The 20,993-nt window shown below is 36.5% G+C and overlaps 1 protein-coding gene across 4 annotated transcripts in view; it reads left to right on the top strand.

Annotated features, from left to right (window-relative positions):
* Window positions 1-20,993, top strand: part of ESYT2 (extended synaptotagmin 2) — a 60,441-nt gene that overhangs the window by 12,978 nt on the left and 26,470 nt on the right. For all 4 annotated transcript variants that reach the window (XM_026680947.2, XM_087946400.1, XM_087946399.1 and 1 more), the window contains exons 2-7: window positions 3,080-3,121; window positions 4,231-4,365; window positions 6,756-6,832; window positions 10,475-10,547; window positions 11,010-11,099; window positions 15,884-15,939. In XM_026680947.2, the coding sequence (XP_026536732.1) occupies window positions 3,080-3,121; window positions 4,231-4,365; window positions 6,756-6,832; window positions 10,475-10,547; window positions 11,010-11,099; window positions 15,884-15,939 (473 nt within the window). The remainder of the gene's footprint in view (window positions 1-3,079; window positions 3,122-4,230; window positions 4,366-6,755; window positions 6,833-10,474; window positions 10,548-11,009; window positions 11,100-15,883; window positions 15,940-20,993) is intronic.

Below are 20,993 nucleotides of genomic sequence, written 5' to 3'. Positions count from 1 at the left end.
TGTTTGCAGGCCGACCCCACGGGCCAAATCTAAGCAGCCTGCGGGCCAGATCCTGCCCACCAGCCTTGAGTTTGACACTCCTGACCTAGAGTCATCATATGAGATGGGTAGCCATAGGGAAGTAAATTAAAAAATAAACCATGATGATTTGCATATCTCAGTTTTAAAACATTTGACTATTAAAATATTTGAACTCCTGCTAAGATGATGCTAATAATGGTTTGTGATAAAAAATAGTTTTGAATGTTGATGGAAAAGTATTAAGCAGAAGATGAAGCATAGAAATGATGCTGTTACAAAACTTCCTTTAAAAAAACAACACTTTAAAGCATTTCTTTTTGTTTGAGAACACTTTTCAGTAAATTCAACTGTGGTATTTAAGGGGATTGTTTTTGTTGGCTTCTGAGTAGAAGTTTTCTTAAATGTGTTAAATCCTGAAAGAGTGAAAAATGCCTGTTTGGTTTTTGCTATGCCAACCGCAAACTCAAGGTCAGTTTGACACCAGCAGTTTGACCTGTCACAATTGTTACATGTAGATAGAAGAAATGTCCATATATTATAGAAAATGTCTGTTGTCACTTGAAGATTTCTATATACCTCTCAGTTGTTTCATAGATGCTTATAATCTTACAATATAGAACTTATTTTTTTTTTTGGCAATAATATGCCAAAACATGAGTTTATTTGGACTAAAAAAAAAGTTTTAATTTTCCTGGACTGGAGTGAATAGATCTGAATGCAAGTTGTATGGAGACATTGCTTATATCTGCTGGGTGCATCAGATTTGACTGACCCTTGTACTTGAATTCTGTATAAATAAAATATTGTATAATAATACTTAGAACCATCCAATATGTATTATTGATAGTTCTCATGTACTTAAGCACATTAAAAAATAACCACTAACCCTTTTAGTCAGGGTGTTGCAAGTTTGAAACAAACAGAAAAATCTATATGCAAGCCGTTTTAAAAATCTCTTACTGTGAGTCAATTGTCAGTTTTTATGTTTTTTTCCCCTGCAGTGAACCAGTAACATCAATAAAAATGCCATTACTGGGTGTCAAACTTGTAAAAGTTCATCTCCAGAATGCTGGTAAACTATTAGCTGAAGTATCTGAACCGGTTAGTTTAGCTTTAAGACTGGTTAGGTATAGCTTAAGGGTTTTGTTGTTGTACAGTAGTTTTTAACTAGGGGTAAATGCTTCAGCCATTGTGATGGGGATATGGATCAGGAGGGAAGGGTTGACAGAAGCTTCCCCAATTACAGGTAGTCTTCGATTTAAAAACATTTGTTTAGGAGCCGTTCAAAATTATAATGACACTGAAAAAAAAGACTGTTTTTCACACTTATGACGATTGCAGCATCTTCCCTGGTCAGGGATCAAATTTCAGATACTTGGCAATTGATTCATATTTATGACGGTTGCAGTGTCCCGGGGTCACGTGACTCCCCGTTTGCAATCTTCAAGGCTTTGAAGAAAAGTCAATGGAGAAGCCAGATTCACTTAACAACTATGGTACTAACTTAAAAATTGCAGTGATTCACTTAACAATTGTGATGAGGAAAGTTGTAAACTGGGGCAAACTGTCTGGCTTAGCAACAGAAATTTTGGGCTCAAATGGGGTTGCAAGTCAAGGATTACCTATATTTATAGTTCTTTAACTAACACTCTGAATAATTTTAGGTAAGCATTTTTAACCAAACCTTAATACATTTATATAATGGTTCTGTTCATACAATCCTTCAAAGGAAAGTTCTATCTTAATTCTGGAAACTACAATATATTGTTTTCTTGGCAGCAATGTAGAAGTGGGTTGCTAATTTCTATTCTGTCATTTTACTTTCCAGTTTAGTTAATCTGAGGCCTTTAAACAAAGAATTTCTCACCCATCCAGATGCCTTTCTTGTGACAAGAGTATCAAAATATTGTGGGTAGCATATTATATATTATGCTTTTATATCGTTTGAAGATGTAATACTTAGAAGATATCTAGTCAAACTTTCCATATGGTTGAACTTTCCATATGGTTGAGTTTTTCTGAGAATACAGGTAGCCCTCAATTTAACAATCATTCATTTAGTGACCATTTGTGAAGTTACAACAGCACTAAAAAAAATTAACTTGTAACTAGTCCTCACACTTCAACCGTTGTGGCATCCCCATGCTCACATGATCAGAATTCAGATGCTTAGCAACTGGCATATATTTGCAGCATCCCGAAGTGATATGATCACCATTTGATCGTACGATTTCTGACAAAGCCAATGGGAGAAGCTGAATTCGCCCACCAATGGTGTGATTCATTAACTGTAATAGTTCACTTTACAGCTGTGGCAAAGGTCATAAAATTGAACATGACTCGCTTAACTATCGTCTTGCTTAGCAACAGAAATTCTGGTCCCAATTGTGAGTAGAGGACTACAAGTAATATAAAATTATAAATTTAAGGAAGAGGCAAAATATGAAAATGATTCCTGGTCTTCCTGTATGAACCAATTATAGCAATAAATCAAGTCAATGCTTCAGTAAAGGGTTTTCAAACTCTGGCTTTCAGGTTTACTGATGTATTTTAAGTAGGCTTGGGCAGGCAAGTAGAACTATCCACTCTTGAGTTTTGCTCCTCAATTGCTTGTGCAAATTGTCCAGTGGACCATCGGTTTTAAGCAAAGTTTGAGAGTCTGCAATATACAGATTAAAAGCTAATTATTAAAATAGCATCTTTATTTCTTACTCAGCCTTAGCACCTATGGATTTATTAGTTTTATTCGGGGGGTGGGGGGTGGGAGAAGGCTTACATAATTGTTTAGATTATGGTTAAAGAAGCACTGGTTTAGCAGCTGAATTATTTCTTCTGTGTATACAAATTAAAATCATCAGATACATCTTACTTATTCAGATTTACCATGGCCATATCTTCCATTGAACCACTTCTAGATGGGAAAATTGTAATCAATGGCTACTAATATATTTGAGGTCATTTCCTATTTTCAAATTCCTCCATTTTGTTTCTTGGTTATTGTGATTTCCTTTTCAAAGATTTTTTTTTCTTAATTTATAACTTTTGTTTTTAATGCCAGGTCCACTTTCCAGATACTGAAAGAGCAGAATGGCTAAATAAGGTAAACTGACATTCTTACTGTTTAGAAGACGTTGTAAAAGTATGTAATGTTGTCTCTGTCACAAAATAGATTTCTTACTTGGTGTGCTTTTATTATGCCGTTTTGGATCTTGTAAAAGATCTTTCTGAAATTGTAATTGTAATATTGTAGTTGACTCCAGGGAGGTAATCTATCTGTTACTATAGACCAGTGGTGTCAAACTCGATTGCATTGAGGGCCACATTAGGATTGTGTTTGACCTTGGGAGGCCGGGGTGGGAATGGCCAGGGTGGTGTGGCCAGTGGGGATCCTCCTGCAGCCCTCTGCCAATGAAAACAGAGCCCGGGAGGGCTGTGTGTGGCCCTCCCAATTTTCTCTGGCAGAGGCACTGCGGATCGGTCCTTCACTATTTCCAGTGCAGCCCCACCGGGCATATCTAATCACACCGCGGGCTGCATCCGGCCTCAGGCCTTGAGTTTGACACCCATGCTTTAGACACTCTCACCACAGTCACAATGAGATTATCCTTACACTATCTTAATTTTATTATTTATTAAATTTACATGCCACTCATCTTACTGTCAAATGAGTATATACAGTAAAACACTATGTATATGGTATATGGCAATGGTGGTTAACCTTTTCAGCACTGAGTGCTGAAACGGGAGCACGCATGCGCTGAAAAGTGTGCTGAAAACCAGAAAAGCAGTTCCCGGCGCACGTATGCACACTGCCCACCTGGTCTTTCGGCTTCGCATGCATATGCGTGTTAGAAACTGGAAGACCAGGAGGCCAGCACGCATGTATGTGCCGCAAGCTGCTCTTCCAGTTTCCAGGGCTTCTGAGGACCAGCTGGCTGGCGCGTGCCGGAACCCGGAAGAGCAACGGGCAATGGCCGGTGTGCCTTGAGAGATGGCTCTGCATGCCATTTCCGGCATGCGTGCCAAAGGTTTGCCATCGCGGGTATATGGTAATAAAGTAGCATTCAGAGGCTACAAAAATTAAGGGGCTGCTAAGGTAAAGTGGTATAAATGGCTAACTATACAGAAATTCATATTTTAATGAAATAGGGCTAATAGAATGATCATGGATTAACATTGAAAACTTCGTGGTCTCTTTTCCTTTTGCAGACAGTGAAACATATGTGGCCTTTCATTTGCCAGTTTATTGAGAAGCTCTTCCGTGAAACAATAGAGCCTGCAGTGAAAGGAGCAAACAGCCATTTGAGTACTTTCAGTTTCACAAAAATTGATATAGGGCATCAGGTAAGCTTTCTTTTTTGCATTGGAAGCTAGAGTGAATCATCAGATATTATACTGAGGTCATGGCTTTGCTTTTATTTAACATTAAGTCATTGGACAGGGAAGCAGATTTGTTCCAAAAGCAAAAATTTGGCACCCTGAAAAAAAATGCAAATTTTATGAGCGTGTTTTTCTGAATGTGTTCATCATTGATGGGAGAATATTATTTTAGTTCCAAAGTCTTGTTTCAGATTATTTGAATTACAATTCAGGTTAGTGAATGATACTGTTTACAGCAGGGGTCCCCAACCACCGGGCCCCGGACCGGGACCGGTCCGTGGAACATTTTCTACCGGGCCGCCGGTTTGCTGGGTGCCGCCATCTTGTTTTGATGAGAAAGTGCTTCCGGTGAGCTTTTCCGGTTGGAAAGCGGTGTTTGGGTCCTGAAGGAATCCTCACGCCTTAGTTTCATCGAGGGGGGGGCGGCTTCGAACAAAACTAAGGCGCGAGGATTCTTTCAGCACCCAAGGCAAGGCGAGCCGAACAACCGTCCCGAAGCCCATTGACAAAGGTACAAAGGAGGAGTTGAAGGTGGCGGGGAGAAGTGGGGGACGGCTGGCTGGCCGGTCGCTCGGCTCGCCTTGCCATGCGTGCTGATGCTGGTACCGGGTCGCAGATCATTTTGTGATGCCGGTACCGGGCCGTGGCACAAAAAAGGTTGGGGGCCACTGGTTTACAGGAGTCCTGTACATGTAGTCCTTGTTTTACAACGTAGAAAATTCATTTAGTGACTGTTAGAAGTTACAACAGCACCGAAAAAAATGACATGACCATTTTTCACACTTACAACCATTGTAGTGTCCCCATGGTCGCATGATCAAAATTAGGTCACTCGGCAACTGGCATGTGTTTATGACACTTGCAGTGTACCAATGATCAATTTCTGCAACCTTCTGAGAAGCAAAGTCAATGGGGAAGCCAGATTCACTGTGTTTACTAACTTAACAGCTGCAGGGATTCACTTAACAACTGTGGCAAGAAAGATCGTAAAAAGAAGCAAAACTCACTTAACAAATGTCTCACTCAGCAACAGAAATTTTGGAGGGTGTGGATCAAAAGTGAGGACTACCTATAATATAAGTAAGGACTACCTATTTATTTATTTAGCATATGGTATGTGTTAGCCAGGGATCACTGAGGTGGTTGGCTGCCTCTGTGAAAGGAATTTTTTTTCCGGGCGGTATCTTTACCCGCGGGCTCAGCTCCCTTCTTGCCCCTGTGCGGTTTATTCGCTCACGGGAATCGAACGACCAACCTCAGTGGTGTGCAAACTCAGTGTCTTACCACGTGAGCCACCACGGCCCCTAAGACTATCTATAATATTGATTCATAGTCTCAGTCTCTTACACATAAACACCAGTGTGCCTAACACATGCTTAAGAAAGAACTAGATTACATTGTCTCTCTTACCTTATCTCTACATGAAGAATCTACATCTTGGTTTGTTTTGCGTTCCAGTAAATTTTGCATAACTATTTGGGCTGGGTTGGGTGGGGTGGAGTAGGTTGATATACCTTCCTATCTAGCAGATAGTGTTATTGTATCAGTTGTTTGATTGCTATGGTGATAAAAGGAGTATTTAGGCTGCAAAATGTAAACTTCTCACATTACAAGATTATTCAAGTTTTCGAACATCAATGCTTTTGGTCTAAATATATATACTGAATAAATGTTGCTCCATTCTCCTTTGGAAAATCTTGCTCACAGGGCAGGCACATAATCACTAAAGCTTCTGCTCAGAGCAGATTTTGTTTGCTCTCAACTCAGCTATGTTGATTTAAGAATCTGAAGCAATGGGTGCCTGGCTCTGCATATGTTGGTGTCTTTGTGTATATGGGTGTGTGTGTTTATTAATGGTGTCTAGAAACTATGCACTTTTATTAAGAATAAATTACAGGGATACATGTGCAGGCTGGGATTGTTTTTGCAGTTCACACTAATTTTCAAATAATTCAGAGCTGGGCAAATTATTTCCATAGATGCTTTCTCATTGAATCATGCAAGTTGCAGTAGTGTTTTATAAATTCAAGTCATTCCCTTAGTATTAACGGCGAAAAGAATCAATTAGGTTGCAAGCTTTGAACTAAAGCAGATTGCAAGAATTGAACTAAAAATTTCTTTCCTGTTTTCTCTGATGTTATTGCTATTGAGCATTGCTTGTCCAGTGAGCTGCCTTTTAAAATACATGTATATAGTTCAGCATAATAATCCTTTCAATCTGACATTATCAGCTCTGTAAGCATCTGGGATGATTTTTATGTAATGCAATATTTTAAATAAAGTGGAAGAGTTTTACATTTAGGCATCATTCTTACAGACCCATTGATCTATTAAACTGGAATTTTTTATTTCAGCCCATTAGAATTAATGGTGTGAAGGTGTATACTGAAAATGTGGATAAAAGGCAGATCATTTTGGATCTACAAATCAGGTAATCTAGTAAGCAAATATTATGCCTTAAATTCCTTAAAATGTGTTCTTCATTGCAAAAATGTTGCAATGCTTGCTTCTTGGGGAAAGAAATGTCTTTTAGATCAATATAAAAATAAAGAAATCCTCTATGTGTTGATGGGACTGTGATGCAACCCTAAGCAAGAAAGCATTACTGCACAAAAATTAAGCTAGCAAAAATGACATACCATTGTAGGATAACTTATTATGTTGCACGCCAATAATATGGGAATCAATTTCTATGTCTCCAGCTTTTACAATTAATAGCACTAATGAAAGCAATAACAAGAATATATTACTCGTAGGAATTTAGTCTTAAGTTCATTTTTCTGTCCTTGCTATAATAATCAGGGGGGAAACAGACTTGTTTCCAAGTATCGACTATTCCCAAATGTCTCTCAAAAAAAGAAGATTATAGTATGTTTGAAAACTAGCCATTTTCTATTCATTATGAACCTGAAAATCTTTCTATTAATTATGGACCTGAGATTTTTATTTACTCCATTTATAACTTGCTACACTCTAGGCAATTTTTATCAGTTAGCAATGAAAAAATAACATTTAAAGTAAATGATTATAGACAGCCTAAATTCCATTAAATGTCTGTGGAGATTCTCAATTATCCAGGTCATGTTTACCCCAAAGATACATTTTCCAAATGGCAACTGGCCTCTTGTTTGAGTTCCATTAAATGGAAATCCCACAGTTTAAAAGTCAATTTTACGTTGTAGTTAGCAAACCTAAAAACAAATACTTAGTTTTTGTGTTCTTTTCTTTTTTCTTTTGATTTTAGCTACCTAAACTATTACACGCTATGTAGTAAAAGTAAAGATGTTTTGTTTGTTTATTTATATTTCACATTTCTGGACTGCCCATCTCCCTTAAAGTGGCACTTGGGACGTGTATAATACATCAAAATATGAAATAGTATATAAAATGAACACGTTAACATTTTAGAATTAAAAATTTTAAAGTTATAAAATTATGAAAATTTTCAAGGAGGCAATTTTAACCCTGATAAAATTAATTGACACAGGGTGGGATTTCAAGGCACTAGCCAACCCTACAACTGTGTGTTCCTTTGAGCACCTTATGCAAGGCCACAGAGTCATGTTTTAACCTCTTTTCAGAAGGCCAGGAAAGTGGGGGCGCCTCACTTCTGGGGTAAGGGGGGATAATAATAATAATAAAAAAGACCGTCTTTCATGTTATTGGAGTGTTTAAATTAAGTTTTGGAAATTTCTTCAAATTGTAAATCACATGTTATTTGTTGGGAAGGAGGAAAGCTGTGTTAGTCTGTTGCGGCAAATTTATTTGCAAGTAGCTCCTTTTATTAACCTTTATTAGAAGACAAGCTTTTATAAATTTCAACAGATAATAAAGTGACTAGACCGATATAGGATAAAGACAGAAGGAAGGGAAATAGTTTAGTTACGCAGATTGTATATGAGTCAGATTTATAAGCATCTTATCAATTAATTGTTTTAATGTATTAAAGACTGTCGTATTTGCTGGCATCTTTTGAGATTGGCAGAAAGATTTTACTTTGTTTGTTTGTTTGTCTAAATTAGAGAGTCATTCATCTCACAAGCAAGTGACTCTGGGCAGCCTCTAAGAAAACTAAAACAATAAATATCTAAAACCAGTATCATTAACAAATATTAAAAATTAAGCATTAACATTCTGATATAGTTCAATAATTTTTCACTCTATCTTGGATTAAAGTTGCATTCTTTTTAAATAGATATTTTAGGGTCTGTTGTGAGTATTGAAATAGCCTGATATTATTTTTCCCTTGTTTTGAGTCCTGCTGAGTTCTGACGTGTCCATTAATTGGTGGGCCTGGGTTTGTCTCATTTTTTTTTCTGTATGGAATCCAGACGAGCATTGTGGTGGGACCTGCCATAATTATCACATTGGAGGAAAAGTGTGAAAATGGACCCCTAATTTTGTGTGTTATATTTGTTAGAGGATGTGATGGTCCTGTTGCAAAATAGACCTCTAGATTTCTTGCAGGTGTGGGGGTTTGTATTATTTGTTGCTAGACGTCTAAGATGCTAAAATCATAGCACTACAACACCATGCCACCTAAGAGTGATGCATGGTCTGATGAAAGAATAAATTTAATTTTAACTCCTTTAGTACTTCCTCATTTCATTCTTTTTTTGGACAAGTGACTGTATCAGCTTTGCATTCTGAATGAGCAAATACTCTTGGTGCTATTCATGATGAAGAGCTTAAAGTTTAGTGGATAACGTAATTTTATTCTTGTTCATTTAATGTTGAAAGTAAAGCTCTTTTGCTACTCCACTTTTGCACAGTATGGAAAACTATCACTTTTTAAATTGTGAGAATATGAATGAAATAAAAGGCAAGCAGTGGAGCTCTGTATATCACAGGCCTGTAGTCATGTATTGGATCTGCAGATTGATTTAGCTGTAAATAGTTCACAGCCATTATATACTCAGCGGATAAAGTGTTCTGCTTCAGTCTGTGTCTAAATAGTAGATCATATTTCATGTAAGCTGTGTTGCAAAGACTTAAGCCAATCTATATAGACCTGAAGGTCATTAATTAATTGCTTGGGTATAGTCAACTAGTATTTTCCTTTTTTATCTTGTTTATTTTGTTAGATGTGTAGCCTAAACTGACACAATATTAAATTATAAGGAAAAAAAGCAGGAAATAAAAAAATTCATCTGCAAAGTACAATGATAAGTAGTTTGTATGAAAGGTGTATATGTGTGTGTGTGTGTGTATGTGTTTGTATATATATATATATTTGTTTTCTGAGGTTCTTGCGGGTATTTGTATGTGGATCTTTGGTTATTCGGGTTTCTCGCGTAAGATTGGAGTATGTAGGCAGCGTTTGATGAAGTCTCATTCATCATCTTCAGCTTCTGTCTTCAGCTCTGTGCTTCTCAGAGTGATGTGAGAAGCAGAGCCGAAGACAGAAGCCTGAAGATGATGAATGAGACTTCATCAAACGTTGCCTAGATACTTCCAATCTTACGCGTGAGAAAACCGAATAACCAAAGATCCATATATATATGGATATATGATGATATATCTGATGATGGCAGATGAGATTCTGCTGAAACGTTGCTACAACTTTAAAAGAACTACAATGACGTGGGAAAATACCCGAACCAAGCCGAACACCATACATGTAAGTACCCTGAAAACTTAAGAAAACATATATATATATATATATATATATATATATACACACACACATACATACACACACACACACATATATATACACATATATAAAAATATAAAATTACTGATACACACACACACACACACACACACACCCCTTCTTAATCACCTATCTCTCTCAGAAAGGGGTTCTAGGTGGTATACAATATAATCAATATGTAATAATGTATAAAATTGACATTAAACTTTTAACATTAAACAAATTAACATTTTCGCTATGATGGTGGTTGTACAACATACACAAGATAGTTAAAGGTCCATTTTAGCCAAGCCACAGTGGGTTACAGTCTTGCTATAATTTAGAGAAAAAGTGAATACTTAAACTTTTGATGTCCTGAAATTTATTAATTGCTTGTATATATAGAACAATATCACAGTGTTTTCTTATGTTTCTCAGTTTTGTGGGAAACTGTGAAATTGATTTGGAGATCAAGAGATACTTCTGTAGAGCCGGAGTGAAAAGTATACAGGTGAGTTTCTTTTCTTTTTTTTATCCATTGTACCTTGTTAGCAGTTCACATTTCCATAAATGTACCTCTTGACCTCAGCTACAACTGAAATAGTATTGTTTTATTCTGTTTAACATTATTCAAGTTCAGATTGAATTTTACATAATATATAATAGCTAAAGTAATTTTTAATTCATGGCTAGTGCTGTGTATATATACATGCATGTACTCCTGAGTCAACTTTTTACTCTGGTGACTACATGAACTAGGTTCTGGTGTTTTCTTGGAAAGATTTCAGAAGTAGTTTGCCACTACCTGCTTGCTAGGATTGAGAATGATTGATCCAAGATCACCCAGCTGGTTTTGTTTGTAAGGCGATTAAAACAGATCTCATGGCGTCTTGGTTTCTAGCCTGATGCCTTTAACTACTACACCGAACTGGCTTAGTGCTTTGATCATAGCTATTTTCTTTTTTTATTTTAGATTCATGGCACAATGAGAGTTATATTGGAACCTCTGCTTGGTGATATACCCTTAATTGGAGCACTATCTTTATTTTTCCTTAGGAAACCAGTAAGTGGAAATTTCTATATTTCTTTTTTCCTTGTAACTGTTGTAGCATAATATTAGAATAGAATACAGTTGAGTAGAGTGGAATGGGACGGAATGGAACAGAACAGATTTAGGAACCAAATGTGATTGGACACACAAGGAATTTGTCTCTACTGCATAAACTCAAACAGCAAGTAATAGGTCATAAGCCATAATCATAATTACACTCATTAATCGTAAGTTATAAACAACAATTGATAAATCTTAAGAAACCAATAGGAGAAGATAGTAAGAAAGATGAGAAGAGGATAAACAATAAGAAATGAGGCAGTGCTGTGGGAATTAAGGATTCCGCAGAATGACAGCATGGGGGATAAAACTATCTTTATGTCTGGTTGTTTTGGCATGCAATCCTCTATAGTGGCATCCTGAGGAGAGAAGTTTAGGGGAGAAATAGATTATGTCCAGGATGTGAGGGGGTCTGTAGATATTTTCTCAGCCCTCAACAGTAAGGCAGGCTAGTTGCGATTGTTTTTCTGCAGTCTTAACTATCTGTTGATAGTTATCTGTCCTGTTTGGTTGCTACGCTAAACCAGACAGTTATTGAGGTACAAATGACAGACTTAATAATTCCTCTGTAAAAAAAAGACCCTTACATAATTCTTTGGGGATTCAAGAATGTTATAAGATGTAGTGCAGTACCATGTTGACAGCATCATCTGCCGACCTATTTGCACTAGCAAATAGGTCTAGCAGCAGATCTATGATGGCTTTCATCTGGGCCTTTTGAAGGTTTTCATAACTATGGATGTCAGAGCCATTGGTCTGTAAGTCATTCAACTCCTTGGGCAGTAGAGCGTTCAAAATAAGAAGGAATATAACACATCTTCAGTGTTTTATTAATGATGCGGGTGAAGATGGGTTGATCAGGCTCTTAAGCAAGAGGGAGTTACTCTGTCTTTTCCACCTTTTTGTGGTGCTTTTCCACCTTTTTGTTTCAGAGGTGGGGCCCCCCAGAGGGATGGAGTCAAGTTTAGGAGACCTAGGTGCTATTGATGTATCTGAGATGGAGAGAGTAGCAATAGTTGACAATGGCCTCCTCTCAAACCTACAGTAGAATACATTCAGATCACCTGCCAATTTCTGATTCTCCTTCCAGGAGAGATGGAAGTCTGCTGTAGCCAGTGATAATATTGTAAGATTTTCTGAAGAACAGTTGATAATTGACAAGTGCTTGGGTCCTCTTGCAATCATCAACTGTGGTATTGTGCCCAATGCTAGACATATGGCTTGTATCTCTCTCAATAATTTGTAATCCGTAGTTTGTAAATTATTTCTGGTGTGTGCTTATTAGAGCATTGACAAGGTGGAGTCTATGCTTAAGGCCATGTAAAGACTTAAAATATAGATTAAAATATTTACTCAGTAATAATAAACCAGAATTCTGTTAAAATGCCTTTTAGACCACTATCATATTGAGTAAGCTTCATAAGTGTCAAGACAGCTATAATATCTGCAGCCAGAATACTTAAGACAAGCCCTCATATTAATACTATAGTTTTCCAGGATCACAGCCCTAAGGTTTTTCAGTATAGTATCATTAAAATGAAATGAATGTTTATAATTTGCAATAAAATAAAACAATAATCTAAAATATTTAATGGAATAGAATTCTTACATATCCTTCCTCCGGAGTTACAAGCAGACATTTTATTATATAGCTATTTTCTATCCCTTGGATCATCAGAGGCTACAGCAAGAGAGAAAAATCACTATTTTGTCCAGAGGGAGAAATGTTGGGTTAGTTGGCATCTAATAATGTTTCTTCTCATATTTTCCAGGCCAAAGTAACATTTGGCAATAATTCAGTGCACTCTTTAGTCAGTGTCTGTTGCTGACTGTGATGACTATATATGGTAGCACTGCCTGAATTAATAGTTCTGAACATGTCTAATGAATTTGCTTATGTCTTCTGTCGTTCATGAGCCAAAGTTTTTGTCAGGCATCTTTTGCCTGGTATTTCTTATATATTTTTAAAAATCAGTCTTTTTTAAAAAATCAGCTTACCACAGTCATTGTGGTAAATTAATAGAAGACGGTATGAATGTTAGATGCTTATTAAAATATCTTCAGCAAACACAAAGTGATTTAAAAAACAAGCATCACATTTTTGTTACAACTTTTCTTGCACTAAAGGTTTCAAGCAAACTGCACATATCATATCATTTAAACCAGTGGACTTTGACAATTCTATATTTAGTCCATACTGGTGAATAAACTTGCTTTTTGCAAACTGCAAATTATCTTCCAAATTTGTGCTAATTTTAGGGTATAATGAATAAGCTTTTATTGTAAAAACAGTTTAAACTTTGCAAATGATTGGTAAAACTGGTATAGATGCCAGTGGACTCACTGATATTTCCATTGGGACCTAACACACCTTGCCTCCATCTGTTTACATTCAAAAAGACATTTTAATTTAAAAAATAATGAGCTGGCATGCCATAAAGCAGAGTGCCAGCCATCAACAAATCTTTGTTGTCTATGTTGCCTCTGGGTCTCTGATGCATCTCATATTCTTAGTACATAAAAATGCTCAATTGTTATACTATATGTCTTTGTGTGTTTTTTATCTGTTTATTGTAAGTGTATCTGCCTTGCTCAGAACAAAGACAAAGATATACGGGTAGTAGAGAATGTCCCTTAGGAATGGTTGTAACCATTCATTCCTTAGTACTTTTTAATTGGATGGATCTCCCATGACAGCTGTTATGTTAATGGGGAAGCCCTTTCTGCAGCTATTTTGCAAGATAATTCACAATATCTTCTCAAAATACTAAATGGGCCTACTAGCTGAAAAAGGGTGAAGTGGTCCTGATTTAGGTATAAATACCTCAGAAGACAGACGGAAGGCATCAAACTACATCTGGCCTGTATGATTTCAGATTAATTTTCTGTTTTAAGGCATATAAATATTCTCTGCACATCCAAAAACTGGTCAATTAGCAGTTTAGATTAAAATCTATCTCTTTAGTATGAAACTTTTTGCACTTGACCTGTGAGATACTGTATTTTCTGCATTAAATATATGATCCAAATACTGGTTCTACATTTAGTAGACTGTTTATGAAAAGAAGTCTACAATTGATACACTTTTCCTAATTAAGAAATACATGAATGAGGTAGTCGACTGTTACCCATATACATTTAAATTCTTCAGTTGGAGAAAGTCAGTGAACTACAATTTAGATCACTGAAAAAGTTCTCATGTCTGGGGGAAAGGGAACATTTTCCACCCTCTCTCCGCCACACTTAATGGGGCACATTGCATATCTGCAACCTGGAAGTCAATGAAAATGTTGGCTTCTGAAAGGGAAAACTATGGACAAGTCAACACATGTTATTCAGAGAAAAGTTCTTAATAGGCAAACATAGAAATGCATTAAACTAATCAAGAGGCACATTAAGTGCATGCTGGGCACTTGGCAACTGGCCTGCAGTGTCCTGCAGTCACATGACCACATTTGATGATGTTTTGGTGCAAAAGTGGCCTATAAGAAAAAAGGGTCTGTCGTACAACCACCAAAGTTGCATTACAACAGCCATAGTTGCTTAACCACCACCTCAAAAGAGATCATAAAAATGTGTACATGGTCACCTGCTTTATAACTATGACAATTTACACCATAAGGAGCAGGCTCCATTACGGTTGTACAGCCTGTCTTTGATGTCTTTATCATAGATTTGTACATAAAACTGATCCTTGTGCACAACTATAGAAGTCAGTATTAGCCATTTTGCTGTAAATTCTGGAGCATGATTTTCTGCATTAATACTGTATCACCAAGTGAATAAATTTATTGTTCTAAAACAATCTTCTCCAACTTGGAGAAGGGATTGCATGAGGTGCAGTTTCCATACTTCTTAGCATGGCCAAATCTAGTACTGCTTTGGTGACTTATGACCAATTTTCACACTTAACAACCACTGCAGCATCCTCATGGTCACATGATCAAAATTCAGGCACTTGGCAACTGGCATGTTCTTATGACAGTTCCACTGTCCTGGGGTCATGTGATCACCTTATGTAACCATCTCTGTTGACTTTCCAATAAGCAAAGTCAATGGGTAAAGCCAGATTTGCTTAACATGATTCATTTAACAACTTTGGCTTAACAACTGTGGCAAAAAGGTTGTAAAATGGGACAAAGCTCATAGAAATACTGCTAAGCAAGAACAGTCTGTAGTTGTTTTGAGTTTAGATGTATGTGAAGATTCCACTATGGAACAAATGTTGGATACATTGAATTTTTTTAAAAAAATTCCTTCCTAAAGGAAATTTTATTTCATTGCTTTTAAATTATCATATTGTGGGTAGTCATAAATTGAGATCCTGTGACTCAATTTTGTTCTGGTAAAAACACGTACATTACTTTAAAGCTTTCCAATCTTTGACATTCTCCAAATATATGAATGTTAAGTTTCACAACTATTGCTGCAATTCTATAATTTAAAGAATTAATAAAAAAAATTAACAAATAATTAATTAATAAATTCTGGGGCTTGAATTTCAGGCTTCTTAAAGTTGCAAAGGCTGGAGAGCTCTTCTTTAAAAGGTTACTACACTGATTTTTCTTGTCTGAGAATGCTGTTTCTAACTAAATCACTGGTACATAAAAAGTTAAAAACTCAAAGTTTTCTGAGTGAGTTTTAGCAGAAATTCTTCTGACCATCAGGATATCCTGCTTCTTAAGCTGTGGATGCTCTGAGCAACATTTTAATATTATTTTTTTATATCTTTCTAGCTTTTGGAAATTAACTGGACAGGACTGACCAATCTTCTGGATATTCCAGGACTCAAGTAAGCCAAAATTGAATGAATTTATTTCTATAGATATGTACAACTTAGTATGCATATATGTTTGTCAGTTTTTTGCAAACAGTTACATGAATGTCTTCCATCAGCGATCATTCAACGTTATGATGGTGGAGACCAAATGGTGATTATGACCAGTCCTCTGGCTGTCCCTGCAGGATCTGGGCTCTTGGCAACTGGCTTACACTTACAATGTTATTACATTATTGTTTGCAACCTTGTCTGCCAGTTTCCAGAAAGTCAGTAGGGGAAATTGCTATGCCTCCCTTATCCTCTCGCCACAATCTGCCATTCCAGCTTCTGAGGGCTATATAATGCTGTCCTATGATATCACTGGAAGGGTAGAAGTTGAGTTTGAGTTGGGACTAAGGTTAACATCAACACTTGGCACATGGCGGTCAATTAGATGAGTATAGTATGTGATTTTAACCCAAATTTGGTTTTTCAAGAGGCAACTGGACTTTCTTTGAAGACGTTTCGCTTCTCATCCAAGAAGTTTTTTCAGTTTTGAGCTGAAAAGTCTTCAAAGAAAAACCAGAAAGTCCAGTTGCCTCTTGAAAAACCACCTTTGGGACAACCATGACCTGAATGACTGAGAATCTGTATAGATTTTAACTTGGAACACAAATGAAAGGCTGCAGTTTGTAAACGTAAATGGCCTGCAGTTCGTAAACGGTGCAATATTCAGGTGGTCCTCAACTTATAACTGCAATGGAGTCCAACATTTCTGCTGCTAAATGAAACATTTGTTAAATGAGTTTTCCCCATCTTACGACTTTTCTTGCCATAATTGTTAAGTGAACCACTGCAGTTGTTATGTTAGTAATAAAGTTGTTAAGTGAATCTGGTTTTCTCATTGACTTTGCTTATTAGAAGGTCGCAAAAGGGGTTCATATGACCCCTGGATGCTGCAAACATCATAAATATGAGTCAATTGCCAAGTGTCTCTTGATCAGGTGACTGTAGGGGTGCTACAACGGTTATAAGTGTGAAAAATGGTCATATGTCACTTTTATCAATGCCATTGTAACTTCAAATGAACTGTTGTACATGAACTGTTGTAAGTTGATATAGGATTGTGAATGGCATTTTTAATTTACAAGCTGCAGACTAATGGATAGATTGGGTTTTAGTTTTAGACTGTTGAAAAATATTTATTGGGGAAAGGTTTATATAATTATCAGTAACAAAATTAGATTTCTATACTGTTCAGTTTTCTGGATGAATCACCCTCTGCTGTCATCTTTAATACTGTAACATGCAGAAGAAAACAACATGTTTTTATGCATGAAAAGCTATTTTCATTCTAGCTGTCAAGTTCTAGTTGGGTCATGCTTTCAAAGAAAGACAGTAAGTCATTCCAGCTTGCGTTGCAGTCCAACGATTTTAAGACCTGAAGTGGAAAATATTTGAGTGATGAAACCATTCTATACAATTGATATGTACATTTCCACATACCTTAATAAAATCGGCTGTGTTTAGTATATTGTGGCATGTTGCAGATATTTAATTGGGTTGAAATATTTCAGCTTCATTTTCTGCTTATATCTGATCATTGACAGTACATTAGTGAAAATTTAAAAAAAAAAACCAGAAGTTATGCTTCCTAAATAAACATGTAGCAACAATTTCATTGTTAATTCTGATGATATATTTATAGGATTGTATTTTTGGTTGTATTTGTAGTCATCTGCATATTAGAATGATGAATTCCACACTTATTTGTGAAAATGTTTCTCATGATGGCATATAGGTAGTCCTCAACTTACAATGGCCAGTTCAATGGCCATTTGAAGTTACAATGGCATTGGAAAAAAAAATATCATGGACCAGGTCTCACATATATGACTCATAGCATCCCAAGAGTCACGTCATCAAATTTTAGGGGCTTGGCTGCTGGTATGTATTTATGATGATTACAGCATATAGAGGCCATGTGATCATCATTTGCAACCTTCCCTGCCAGATCTTTCCAATAAGCAAAGTCAATCAGGAAGCTAGATTTGTTAAAGGACCATGTGCTTCACTTAACAGCTAGAGTGATTCATTTAATCATATCCAAAAAGGAAATAAAATTGGTGTGACTTGTTTAACAAACAGCCTTGCTTAGCAATGGAAATCCTGGTCCCAGTTGTGGTTGTAAGTTGAGGACTACCCATACTGATGGTAGTGAGACAGGACACATCCTTGACCATGCCCTTATGCAGACTGGGAAACCCTTTGATAGTCGACTTTTGATATGACTTTTGATATACATTTCTGTATAAACTAAACTCTGACCATTTTATTCACTGATACCACTGTTGCTACCATATGGAGCTGAATCATGGACGCTTACATAGCCAGAAATCTAAAACCTGGAAACCTTCCAAATGCACACTGTCTGTAGGATCCTTGGCATCACACTGATAGACTGAGTAAGAAATGAAACCATCAATCAGCAAAGCTGCAATCGGCCAACCATAGCTGATGAAATCTAAAAACGGCTGGCATTATTTGATGCACCCTTAATAGAGATATAAGCATCTGCACAATTGTCTTCATAATTACATACTGGCCCCCTTCATCACCCTTACAATAAAAAGGGTCTGCTGTGACCTCTCACTTGGCCACTGGCCCTTTTTGAATTAATAAGGGAGATGTAGCTTCCAAAACACCTGTTGATGATTTAGCAATGTTCGACTGAATCCAGAATTGCACTGCTTCTGGTAGCTAGCTCAATCTGATGAGTTGTGGCAGCTAGAAGTGGCATGTGTCTCCTATTTAGAAAATAAACTTTCTTGAAGGGGTGAGGGTATTTGCAATTTGCATCTTTCCAGCTATACAGTGGAGGAACCAGGATCATAGGGTACAAGTATGGTATATTTGACAGCCATCTCATGTTTTGTGAAGGTCATGTCATGAATAACTGCTATAAGGTTGGTAGATTAATTCCCTAAAGTAAAGTTTTTCCTGCTATGGGAGAATATAAATATTTTTATTAATTGAATTGAATTCACCCACAAGTAAAGTGGCTTTGTGCAGCTATTCTTCCTGATCCATCTAGAAATCTTTTATTTCAAAGGCAGATGGGTCATAGATATGTAGTTTATGTAAGGAAAATATCAAAATGGACACTTTGTGTGTGTGCGCGTGTGTGAGATTAAGACAAAGCAGGCAGGTGGGTTTGTATGACCCACAGTGAAATTTAATTAGTTTTCATTGTTAACAAGCTGCCTTGAGGTGAGTACCAGATATTGCTTAAAATTTGTCAATGTGCATTAATTTAGGAGCGGCTTGAAAGTAACTAAGGGCAGACTGCAGGCATGTTTTACAATTAAACAAACTAGCTGCATTTCATGTAAACAACTTAAATCCCATGATACTTGCTGCTCTTTCAGCTGAGCTGATACCAGTCAGATCAGAGTATTGTTTTCTTAAACTGGGATTTTGCTGTAAACATGTGTCTTGCAAATCCAGGGGAGCTCCAGAAACAGAGTTGGATACATGTTAATGAGAGCCCAGTATTGGCTGCTTTCTTTCATCTGTTCCCATCGCTGTTGTTAATAATCTCTTTTATATTATATCCGATGCACACAGACACTGTCTGCTCTCTGCATTCCACTTCTTTGCTTAAAATGGATAGATACAGGAAGGCTTGTGCTTTTCGCAGCCTTTTTTTTTTTTTTTTTGCAATTGTTTTCCTTCCTGGCTTGATAAAGGACAACAAAAGACTGGATAGTATTTATGGGCAGGGAAGGAGATGACTCAGTGTTCATGTTTCATACCAATTCTATAAAAATATATCCTAATTAGAATTAATGGATTGACTTCATTATTTCCTAATTCGTCATTTGAAGGCACTTCATTATATTCTTATCTCTCTCTCCCATGCCTTTCTCCAAAAAAGATGATGGGATGGATATGTATGTATGTATGTATATGTGTGTGTGTGCATGTGTGTATTATGTATGTGTGTGTCTGTATGTATATATCTATATGTATATGTCAGAGGTGGTATTCAGCAGGTTCTGACCAGTTCTGGAGAACCGGCAGCAGAGATTTTGAGCAGTTCGGAGAACCGGCAAATACCACCTCTGACTGGAGATTTTACAGTATCCTTCCCCTGCCACGCCCACCAAGCCACGCCCACAGAACTGGTAGAAAAAGAATTTGAATCCCACTACTGATATATGTACATGTATATGTATTTGCATGCCCATATATTAATATAACTTACAACATTTGTTAATTTAACTTTACAGTATTTTTTCCACAATTAATTTCATAGTATTTGTTTTTAAGCACAATTTTAATAATATTTTAAATGCCTGTTTTAATATATTATTTTTCATTTGTTTTTATAATTTGTAAGCTGTCCAGAGTCATCTTGTGGAGGAGATGGGCAACATAGAAATTTAATAAATAAATAAATTGGGTTAAGGTTAAGGTTATGGAAGCCCCAAATTTAATTTTTAAATTAATTTTGTAATACTTGCCATAATTAATTTAACTTTATAATATTTGTTGTAAACAAGATGAAAGCCCTAAGATAGCAGATTGAGGTGATTTCCAGGCAGACAATAAAGCAGTCAAATTGACAGCATGTTTTATTTGCTGTTTTGCTTCATCCTGGCCTTTAAAAACAAAATAATAGCTTTTTATATGTGAACTTTAAATGTAACACCGCTTCATCTATTTGCACTATAGAAAAAGAATGCAAAATAAGGAACCTTTTGAGCTAATCAGTAGACCTTCATATAGTATGATGAAAGATAATGCAGGAAGGAAGAATAAGGTTTATACTCAGATATAATAAGGCCATCTGTCTTATTCTAAACTGCTGTTTCCATCTTGTGGTGATCAAAGGTATTGATGAAATTCATACATGCTTTGGGCTTACTTCCATTTTGGGATCATTTGTAAAAGCAAATCATTAGTGTCAGCGGCACCATTGCTTAAAGGGAATTAGGGCTGTGCCAAATTTTACTTTCTCTCCTGAAAATATTTTGCAAGAGAGGGAGATGGGTTAGAATGTTCCTTATCCATATGATTCAATT

This window comes from Notechis scutatus, chromosome Z, assembly GCF_049901735.1.
Source record: "Notechis scutatus isolate UNSWTSFEM ecotype Mainland chromosome Z, rNotScu1.2, whole genome shotgun sequence".
Taxonomy (NCBI): domain Eukaryota; kingdom Metazoa; phylum Chordata; class Lepidosauria; order Squamata; family Elapidae; genus Notechis; species Notechis scutatus.
Note: the sequence above shows the minus strand (reverse complement) of the source record. Positions and strands in the feature narration are given on the sequence as shown.